The sequence below is a fragment of the Brassica oleracea genome, chromosome C8 (assembly GCF_000695525.1).
Source record: "Brassica oleracea var. oleracea cultivar TO1000 chromosome C8, BOL, whole genome shotgun sequence".
Lineage (NCBI taxonomy): Eukaryota > Viridiplantae > Streptophyta > Magnoliopsida > Brassicales > Brassicaceae > Brassica > Brassica oleracea.
Window position 1 is genome coordinate 39,232,917 of NC_027755.1, and position 11,128 is coordinate 39,244,044.

The 11,128-nt window shown below is 37.0% G+C and overlaps 1 protein-coding gene and 1 pseudogene across 2 annotated transcripts; both read left to right on the plus strand.

Moving 5' to 3' along the window:
• LOC106308307 overlaps window positions 1-4,722 on the plus strand; it is an 8,492-nt pseudogene extending 3,770 nt beyond the window's left edge.
• A 3,767-nt stretch (window positions 4,723-8,489) lies between these two features.
• LOC106311015 (4-substituted benzoates-glutamate ligase GH3.12-like) lies at window positions 8,490-10,777 on the plus strand. 2 transcript variants are annotated; one of them, XM_013748247.1, is made up of 5 exons: window positions 8,490-8,758; window positions 8,855-8,953; window positions 9,350-9,430; window positions 9,572-10,113; window positions 10,206-10,777. In XM_013748247.1, exons 1-5 carry the CDS (start codon window positions 8,490-8,492, stop codon window positions 10,775-10,777), a joined length of 1,563 nt encoding a protein of 520 aa, XP_013603701.1. The 2 variants fall into 2 exon arrangements, with proteins under 2 accessions (XP_013603701.1, XP_013603699.1); XM_013748245.1 differs by having other exon boundaries at window positions 9,350-10,113.
• Window positions 10,778-11,128: the final 351 nt, after the last annotated feature.

Genomic DNA, 11,128 nt, shown 5'->3' on the forward strand with positions numbered 1-11,128 from the left:
CTCATACCGAGAATCTGTTTCGCTGGACCCAAATCTTTCATGGCAAATGACACACTGAGCTGCTCTTTCAACTCCTTAATTCTGTCCATGTTCCTGCCCACAATCAACATATAATCAACATATCATCGACATACAGCAACAAGATGATAAAATCATCCTCACCGAACACCTTCACAAATACACAATGGTCTGAATCAGTCTCTGCATAACCATGCTCCCCCATAACAGACTTGAACTTCATGTACCACTGCCTTGGTGCTTGCTTTAATACATAAAGGTTTTTCTTCAAGCGGTAAACCAAATTTTCTTTACCCTTTTTCACATAGCCTTCTGGTTGTTCCATGTAGATCTCTTCCTCCAAATCACCATGAAGGAAAGCAGTCTTCACATCCATTTGCTCAACCTCTAGATCAAGGCTCGCTGCCAATCCAAGTACAACCCGAATGGATTACATCATCACAACAGGAGAAAAGATTTCATCATAATCAATTCCCTTCTTTTGGCTGTAGCCTTTCACAACCAATCTAGCCTTGTGTCGAGGTGGCAAATTGTCATCATCATGCTTAATTCTGTACACCCACTTATTAAGCAGAGCCTTCTTGCCCTTAGGCAATTCCACCAACTAAAAAGTATGGTTCTCCTTAAAAGAATCCATCTCCTCATCCATGGCTCCACACTACATATCCTTGTGTTCATCCTCCAAAGCTTCATCATAGCTTTCAGACTCTCCCTCATCAGTAAGTAATACATACTCACTAGGATCATACCTTGTGAAGGGTTTAAGACCTCTCTCGGATCTTCTAACAATAGTAGGTTGGTTCTCAGCAGCTGGTGTCTCACCATGATCGTCACCATGATCACCACTACCATCTTCATGTGCGGGAGCATCTGCACTGGGTGTATTATCCTGAACCTCAACCTCAACCTCACCGTAGACCGATGTAGAAGAAGTAGCCTCTATATCGATCAAACCCTCGAATATCTGAGTTGGATTTTTGGACTTGTCAATGTCCTTTATCGTTTGATCTTCCATGAACACAACATCTATGCTCCTTACGAGCTTCCTCTCAACGCGAACTCATCCTGGCCATAACCGATGAACACACACTGCCGCGACTTCATCTCAATCTTTGATCTATCCCTTGGGAATATGAACAAATGCCTTATACCCAAAGACCCTCAAGTGACTGTAAGAAACATCCTTACCAGTCCAAACCGTCTCTGGAACGTCACCATCCAATGGAGCACTTGGTGACAAATTCAGCACATGAACCACCGTGTTCAAAGCTTCTGCCCAGAAAGTCATCGATAAGCCTGACTGTGAGATCAAACATCTCATCTTCTCGACAATCGTTTGATTCATCCTTTTAGCCAACCCATTCAACTGTGGAGTATGAGGTGGCGTGAACTGATGCCTTATTCCATGCTCTTTGCAATAAGCATCAAATGGTATAAGATACTCTCCACCATTATCACTGCGGATAGCCGCCAAGAGATCTTGTCTTCATTGGACCACACACATCTGAGTGTACCAAATCCAGTACCTCGGGTTTCCTAGAAGGTGTGGAAGACTTGAAAGATATCCTGTGTTGTTTTCCCGCAAAACAATGCGAACACTTCTGTAGGTGCAAACCAGAGATTCCTGGAATCACCTCATTCTTAGACAACACAGCCATTCCCTTCTCACTCATGTGACCGAGTCTCTTATGCCATAATTCCATGGCATTATCATTTTCCACCGCATTAACAACATCTTTGGAGACCTTAGCCTGCATCCAATTGAAAGATGAAGACTTCTCACCTCGAGCCACAATCAAAGAACCGCGAGAGAGCTTCCATTTACCACCACCGTGCAAACTGAAATAACCCTCATCATCAAGTCTTCCTGTAGAAATCAGATTCATCTGAATATCTGGGACATGCTTAACATCCTTAAGCACCAGCCTAGTACCAAGACTAGTCTCCAAGCAAACATCACCAATGCCAGCAACCTGAGCCATCGCATCATTCCCCATCTTCACAGAACCATAATTACCCGTAGTATAGGTAGAAAACAAATCCCGCTGTGATGTAGCATGAGTAGTAGCTCCACTATCAATCACCCAACTGGTGTCCTGGCATACGGCATTAATGGCATCACCCTCAAGAAGAATGAGAAACTGATCTTCGGTGAGAGTCACCCGATCCACCTTTTCTTCTTGATTTCCTTGCTGCTTGTCATCGGAGTCCCCTCCTGATACCTCAGCTCAATCAACTTCTTGATCATGTACATCTTGTTGTTTCCGGTCTTCCTAGCATATAACTGCTCCAGCTTCTTCCACAAAGAACGAGCATCCATCTCAGTCTCAATATGATGCAACACATTATCATCTACCCACTGCCTTATCAACCCACACACTTGGCGATGCTGCAGCTTCCACTCTTCATCCGTCTTCTTCTCAGGTTTCTTCTCCTTGAAGACTGGAACATGGAATTCTTAAACAAAGAGCAAATCTTCCATCTTGCCCTTCCATAGATGATAGTTAGCACCATTCAAGCTTATCATCATGTTCATATTTTCCATCTTTCACACAAGCAAAGAATAACCCAAAGTTATCAAAACCAAAACTCTAAAACCAGAAGCTCTGATACCACTCTGTTGGGGAAAGCCACATGGTGCAGCGGAAATACTAATGGTCATGTTCCCCTGACCTTGTGTGAACCTGTGAAGAAAATACTTTGACGATGGCGGGATGTGATATTCAGAAAAACGTAAATGAGACACACAATTTTTACGTGGAAAACCTCCTCGATGTGAGAAGGAAAAACCACGGGACCGTAGTCCACTCAAAAATCCACTATATAAATGGTACGAGTACAACCACGTCCTCCCTGTTCAACAGCCTGAACAGAACAGAGAGTCTAGCTACAAAGAGCTATCACCAACAGAAGCAACAACAACAACAAGAGAACAACACAAAGCTTCAAAACCGGCAGCAACCAAACGACCTCAGCTCACAAGGATTCCGGCATCCAAAGACTAATCCAACCGTACAAATCCAAGATAAACAAATCCAAGATTTAAAAAAAAAAAAAAAAAAAATACCTCTACCAAATTTCAGCTCAAGAAGAGAAGATTTACCAAACACTCAAGACTGCTCAACTAAAGAACTATGACGACCAGCTTTACCAAAATCCAGACAACAGAAGATCCAACCGTTGAAATCCAAATCCCTTCAGTGAACCTCTAACCCACTGACTGAAGAAGCTTCCCACAAAATATCAGCCCGATCAAGTTCCGTTTGATCCTCCAAAACCAGTCTTGAAATAGCTTGACGAGTTTTCTCCTCCTTCTCTCTTTTTTCTCTCTTTCGTCTCTCTTTCTAAACTCTTTATTATGAGTCGTAAAGGGGAACATCACTAATTACTTAAGGTCATGAGAATTATTATGTCTCATGCCCACTTGGTTCTTTCCATCTAGGAAGGACCCAACACAAAGTATGTACTGTCAACTTCTATGTGGTCTTGTCCACAGAGACGAGGTTGTAAGTGTTGGTGCTCTGTTTGCTTCTGTCTTGGTTCAAATAATACGTTTTCTTGAAAAGTACTGGAAAGAGTTGTGCAGTAATATAAGGTCCGGTCGTCTCAGCGACTGGATCACTGACCATTGTTGTAGAGACTCTGTCTCTACCATCCTTGGAGAGCCAAATCCTGAACTGGCAGATTTAATCGAAAAAGGTATAGTTTCACGACTTTGGCCCAAAACTAAATGCGTTGAAACCATTGTTACAGGAATCATGGCTCAGTACATTCCAGCACTGGAGTTCTACTCTGATAAACTATACCTTTTTCCAGTATACCTATAGTTTCCAGTATTTATGGATCCTCTGAAACTTTTTTCGGGTTAAATGTGAATCCTCTATGCAAACCACAACATGTGTCCTACACATTCCTACCCAACATGTCATATTTCGAGTTCATGCATGTTGATGCCGACGGAGAAGCGACAGGCGAGATTGTTGATCTTGTGGATGTGAAGTCAGGTGGCTACTATAAGCCCTTGGTCACAAACTATTCCGGTAGTCTCCCTTTTCATTTTATATATTACTAAATAAATCAAAATAACTTCTTTTTGTGGTAACTAATGTTGTTGTAATACTTTCATGTTGGTTTAGGTTTATATAGATGTAGAGTGGGAGATGTTTTACATGTCACTGGATTTTACAATAACCCACCACAATTCAGATTCGTACGTAGAAAAAATACGGTTCTAAGTATCTTCGAGAATCAACGACTGAAGAAGATGTCTTAAAGGCGTTGGATCGTGCAACAGTAGTTCTTGAATCTTCGGATTTGATGTTGACAGGCTTCACATGCTTTGGTGATGTCTCCACTGTACCGGGTCACTACGTTTTTAACTTGAAACTCAAAGCCAAAGTCAATAATGACACCAACGTTCTACTACTTGATGAAAAGGTGTTGGTGGAGTATTGTTGTGTCATGGAGGAATCACTGAGTAGTTTCTATAGAAGCCTTAGGAGAAAAGATGGACCGATCGGACCTCTAGAGGTAAGGGTTGTGCAACAAGGAACGTTTGATTCTCTCATGGAGTTTTTTGTCACCCGAGGTGCTTCTATAACTCAATACAAGACACCTGTATGCATAAACTCTGTTGAGGCTTTGAAGGTTCTTGAAGACAAGATTCTTGCTCGGTTCTTCAGCGACAAATCCCCTCCTATCTGATCCAGATATGATCTATCTGGATACGGCTATGACGAACATCAGAAACAACTAGATCACCTAGTTGGATAATAATGATGCGAGAGTGTGTTTTTATTTTGTGTCGTCGTGTGGACATGTTAAGTGGACATTATTATTTTTAAAGTCTTGTATTTGCTTCGCAAGACTTTTGGGTGCCGTTTATACAATCACATTTGTGGACAATAACAGAAGATTTTTCACGGCCTAGTAGCCTGGCCTGAGCTATACAGCATGCACATCTTTGGGATACAAACCCCATTTTGAGTTTAGCTTTCCTTTGTTTTTTTTTTTAGATTCTTCAATGTATTAACACTAGCTTAGCTTTCGTGCATTGTGTAGAGGGACGACCAAATTTCAAATGCTTGACTGTATCGTTACAATAATAGATTTTCAGACTTGAAGATTCGCAGCATGTGTTATTGCACCTTTGCAGCCCTTGGTCACAAACTATTCTGGTAGAGACCCTCTGAATTGTACTTATTATTGACTATCACTTGCCTTTTTTTTTTAACTAATGTTGTTATGATATTTATATGTTGTTTGTAAGGTTTACACAGATGTAGAGTGGGAGATGTTTTACAGGTCACTGGATTTTACAATAAGTCACCTCAATTCAGATTCGTCCGTAGAAAAAATACGGTTCTAAGCATCTATGTAGAGCCAACAGTCGTTCTTGAATCTTCAGATTTGATTTTGACGGGTTTCACATGCTATGCTGATATCTCCACTTTACCGGGACACTACGTTTTTTACTTGGAACTCAAAGACAAAGTCAACAATGGCACTAATGTTCCACTTGGAATATTGTTGTGTCATGGAGGAATCATTGAGTAGTCTTTATAAGCTCTTGAGGGGAAATGATGAATGGATTGGAGCTCTAGAGATAAGGGTTGTGCAACAAGGAACTTTTGATTCTCTCATGGAGTTTTTTGTCTCTCGAGGTGCTTCTATATCTCAATACAAGACACCTATATGCATAAACTCTGCTGAGGCTTTAAAGGTTCTTGAAGACAAGGTTCTTGCACGGTTCTTCAGCGATAAATCCCCTCCTACCTGATCTATTTGGATACGTTGATGATGACCACCTGAAACAATTATATCACCTAGTTGAAGAATAATGAAGCAACAAATTTATTTGGTGAGAGTGTTGCTTTGCGGAGAAATTTGTCGTTTTATGTGTTGTGTGTTTTTCTTTTGTGTCGTCGTGTTTGATGTGGTGCGCATGTTAAGTGTGATTGATGCGTTATTTATTTTTAAAACTCTTGTATTTGCTTCGCATTTGCGTTAGCTTTAAGTATCTTGGTTAATACATTCTCTTGTATTTGCTTCGCAAGACTGTGATCAGCATTTGGGTGCCTTAATACAATCACATTTGTGGACAATAACAGAAGATTTCTCACATCATGTCAGGAGTTGGTGAGGGTAAGTGCTGGTCTTGGGACTTGGCTGAAAGTCTTCAGGTTTTAAATGTTACAATGGAGTATGCATTGGATCCGAATGGCATCCTTTGGAGCAGAGTGAAGTCGTTACTTGTGGTTGGTTAAGCAACCTTTTTCAAATCTATTTTTATTTTCTTGGCATGATACCTGCCTTATTTTGTTCAACAGATGCATATTTGTTCTTATGAGTAGCCTTGCATTTAGGGTGCGTCTTAAATAATTTGGAATCAAATATCTTATAATCATATTCTCTGGCTATTGGCTAATACTTAGATATTCAACTTCTAATGTATCCATTAGTTCATAGGTTTAAGAAAGGGTAACAAAACTGTAACGCCCAACCGTCATGGTTAATGGGAATGGCACGCTCGCTCAGTACTCGACATGTGGACCCAATTCTGTGCAGTGGACGGTGCTTTAATTTTCCGGAGGCTCTATAGTCTTGTGTTTTATGTATTTGTTTCTATAGTAATTTTTGGCTTCTGTTATAATTATAATGAAGTGAAATTGGGATCATCGTCATGCATGGTCAAATGGGTTTTTTCTGGTCAAAAATCAACTGGGTTTTTTCTGGTCAAAAGTCAACTGGATCTTATACTTGCAAAGGATACAGATTTCACTAAGTGCGTATAGCGATATTGATTGTGATGGCTGTAATATTACAAGACGATCAAATGTACTAGAAGTTTCAGTACATTTCTGGGAAACAACTTGATCTCTAGGTGTTCATGAAAGCAACCTAAATACAGAACATTATTAAAAACTGCTTCAGAACTAACGGGCTTTGTACAATCTTCAGAGAGCTTGGTCTCTCCGGTGTAGGAAACTCCGATTCTTTAATGTGGCAACATTTCTTTCTGCAGTCTAGAAAATCTGTAATTACTGAATTAGACGTATTGTGTAATGTCTTTTTCCAAATTTCATTTTTAGTTCACATGTGCCACGATATTTCTGCCCGTTCTTTGAACATAAAGGACAATAATGTTAACAGTCATTTATGCAAAGATAACCATTAATCACCATTTCCTATCATCTCATCAAATTCGAAATTGCATGTATGGAGAAGTTTCGTCATCTTCATATTAATTAAGCATTGATGGTAATATTATACACTAGTTTACGATTTTACGTATTATTATTTGTTTATATACACATTATTTTACGTATTATTATTTGTTTAATATTTGTTTACATATTATGAAACAAATTAATAAATATATATTAAATAATTGAAAATCTATTAACTGTTACGTATATAATTAAATTGACACAAATGCATAAATTAAAGAAATCACTTTGTTTATTTACAATCATTATGTGGTAAATAAATTTAAAAAAATATTTAATCTATTTTGTATTGTATGTAATTAAATTGAAATAATATTAACATAGATATATATGGTATATTTTAAATATGACTGTCTATTAAATGAAAATTCATAATCATATGATTTTATGATTATTTGTATTTTTTAACGAACCTTTTAAACCACTAATAACAAAAAAAATTAGTGTGGGACTTTTAATATTTTTAATAACTTATAATCTTTCTTGAAAATAACAATGCAAATTTCAAAAGTTAAATATTAAGTTCTCTAAAATTTTAAACCATTGATCACAAAATCTTCAATGTGAAACTTTTAATAATTTTTGTAATTTATAGTCATTTTTAAATATTTTAAATATAACATATACGAAAAAATATAAAATTTTATTATATAGTTGATAAGATTATTTAATTAATTTTAATAGTATAACATTAAACAAAAGTAATTAAGGATATGTAAATTATTATCAAATCTTTATTATTAAAATTATTTATTGTCAAATATATATTCTATTCACTTTTGGTAAATTCGTAGCTTTTATTTAAGGAAATAATGAAAAATATTAATTGTGGATTGTTAATTAATTTATAGTTAGTTTAGTGAAAAATATAATATATGTTTAGTGGATTATTATATTTCTCTAGAGACTTTGAGAAGTATTGTAGTGATGACACGTGTACTAAAATTAGTTGTAATGTTTTTCTTTTTATATATAGAGGATATTTATCTCATTTTGGAAAATCGCATTAATTACTAGAGATCCTTTCTAGGCTTAAATTTGTATTCGTCCACTTATTGGCTTGTTGTGGTTTAGATACTAAACTAGACACGACTAGTCCATCTTCGTATATATCCAAGCGTATTCCAGTCTGGCTTGTATAAACAATATATTTTTAAAAAATCAAATCTTCTTCCACGCTTAAACTTTAGAAGCAGTATAAAGAAACCCTGATATGGGTTTTGGTGAACTCAGACGACAAATATGAGTCTAGGCTTTGATCTCTCTGTTCTGGAAGAGCTAACGTCAAATGCAAAGCAAATACAAGATGATGTATTGACCAAGATACTTAAAGCTAACGCAAACACAGAGTACCTCAGCCGTTTTCTCGAAGGTAGCTCCGACAAAGAGCTGTTCAAGAAGAACGTACCGGTGGTGAGCTATGCAGATGTTAAGCCTTATATCGATCGTATCGCAAACGGAGAACCCTCGGATATCCTTTCGGGTGAACCCATTACGGCGTTTATCCTAAGGTATATACACCATCTTATCACTGAATAACAAGATTTTTTTATTTACCTATGAAAGATTTGATGAATCAAAGAACCGTTGTGATTAATGGTTGTTAGCTCTGGAACTTCAAGTGGGAATCAAAAGATGTTTCCAAGGAACAATAACTTTGAGAATATTAAATTCGCCGCTGCCCTAAGCTCTCTAGTTATTTCCAAGTAATTATTTTTTGCATACTTCTTTCTTTTATGTAGTTCCAATAGAAGCTGATTAATTACAAATTTTATACCCTTTTCTTTTCATTAAGATAGAAGTTTTAGAAAAAATTGTTGTTTCACAAAGATTGATTTTTTATGTTTTCTATGCAGACTATTTGATTAAAAAACATTATAATTTGATAATTTCAAAAAATGATGCATGGTTAATGTGTTTTCTTAATATGTGTGAAAACATCAAAACATCCATCTTTAAAAAACGGAGCGAGTATATATTATATGTCGTGGTTTTGGATCTGGAGTTTTTACGGGCTTCGGTCCAGAACCTACTACCATTCCAAAAAAAAAACTGACGCTTTCATGTAGATGAATATAATATCGTTTTGGTTGATTTTAAAGGCATGTACATGGTTATAAGCAAGGAAAGGTGATGATATTTAGTTTCACTCAGCCGTTATCCACAACTCCTTGTGGTTTGCCTCTTGCTCCCGCGACAACGATCTTGCTGAAGAGCAAAAATTATAGGAGCCCGGCAAAAAATAGTACAAGCCCGGACGAGATCATTCTGTGTACGGATGCGAAACAGTGTATGTACTGTCAACTCCTATGTGGTCTTGTCCACAGAGACGAGGTCGTAAGTGTTGGTGCTCCCTTCGCTTCTCTATTAGTTCAAGTAATCCATTTTCTTGGAAATTACTGGAAAGAGTTGTGCAGTAATATCAGGTCCGGTCATGTCAGCGAGTGGATCACTGACCTTAGTTGTAGAGACTCTGTCTCTATGATCCTTGGAGAGCCAAATCTTGAACTGGCAGATCTAATCGAAAACGAATGCGGACAAGAATCTTGGCAAGGTATAATTTCAAGACTTTGGCCCAAAACCAAATGCATTGAAGCTATTGTTACAGGAACTATGGCTCAGTACATCCCAGCACTGGAGTTCTACTCTAATAAACTGCCTCTAGTTTCCAGAACTTATGCATCGTCTGAAGCATTTTTCGGTATAAATGTGAATCCGCTAAGCAAACCACAACATTTGTCCTACACATTCCTACCCAACATGTCATATTTTGAGTTCATAGATGTTGATGGCGATGGAGAGATTGTTGATCTTGTGAATGTGAAGTTAGGTGGCTACTATGAGCCCTTGGTCACAAACTATTCTGGTAAGAGACCCTCTGGATTGTACTTATTATTGACTGTCACTTGCTTTTTTTTTAACTAATGTTGTTATGATATTTGATATGTTTTTTGTTAGGTTTACACAGATGTAGAGTGGGAGATGTTTTACAAGTCACTGGATTTTACAATAACACACCTCAATTCAGATTCGCACGTAGAAAAAATACGGTTCTAAGCATCTATGTAGAGCCAACGACCGAAGAAGATCTTTTGAAGGCGTTGACTAGTGCAACAGTCGTTCTTGAATCTTCCGATTTGATTTTGACGGGTTTCACATGCTTTGGTGATGTCTCCACTGTACCGGGTCACTATGTTTTTTACTTGGAACTTAAAGCCAAAGTCAACAATAGCACTGGTGATCTACTACTTGACAACAAGTTATTGGTGGAATGTTGTTGTGCCATGGAAGAATCATTGACTAGTATTTATAGGCACTTTAGGGCAAAAGATGGATTTATTGGAGCTCTAGAGATAAGGGTTGTGGAACAAGGAACGTTTGATTCTCTCATGGAGTATTATGTCGTCTCACGAGGTTCTTCCATATCTCAATACAAGACACCTATATGCATAAACTCTGCTGAGGCATTAGAGGTTCTTGAAGAGAAGGTTCTTGCTCGGTTCTTAAGCGACAAATCCCCTCCTCTCTGATCCATATAAATAATGATCAGCCAAGTTAACAAAAATCATGATTTTTATATGCGTAATTTTTTTATTTTGACCATTTCCTTAAAACTATATTAAATTTTACATATTTTAATTAGAATATTTTTAATATCTTTACCTTTTTATTTGAAATGCAACTCAATATTTTTTAAAAAATTATAACAAAATATTTAAAAAATATTTTTAGAATTTGTTTGAAAAATACGAAAATTACATTTTAAATTAAAATTATCCTAAAATATGATAAGTTTTGATGTAAACGAAAACTCAAATTATGTCAAAAATAATTATATTCAATGATAATAACAATTTAAATTGATTATTTTTAAGAAAATA

Bases quoted from the DNA above. Each gene is read 5' to 3' on its own strand.
- LOC106311015 (XM_013748245.1), top strand. From the start codon at position 8,490: ATGAGTCTAGGCTTTGATCTCTCTGTTCTGGAAGAGCTAACGTCAAAT. The intron at 8,759-8,854 runs GTATATACACCA...AATGGTTGTTAG, and splicing joins ATTACGGCGTTTATCCTAAG to CTCTGGAACTTCAAGTGGGA. The intron at 10,114-10,205 runs GTAAGAGACCCT...GTTTTTTGTTAG, and splicing joins CTTGGTCACAAACTATTCTG to GTTTACACAGATGTAGAGTG.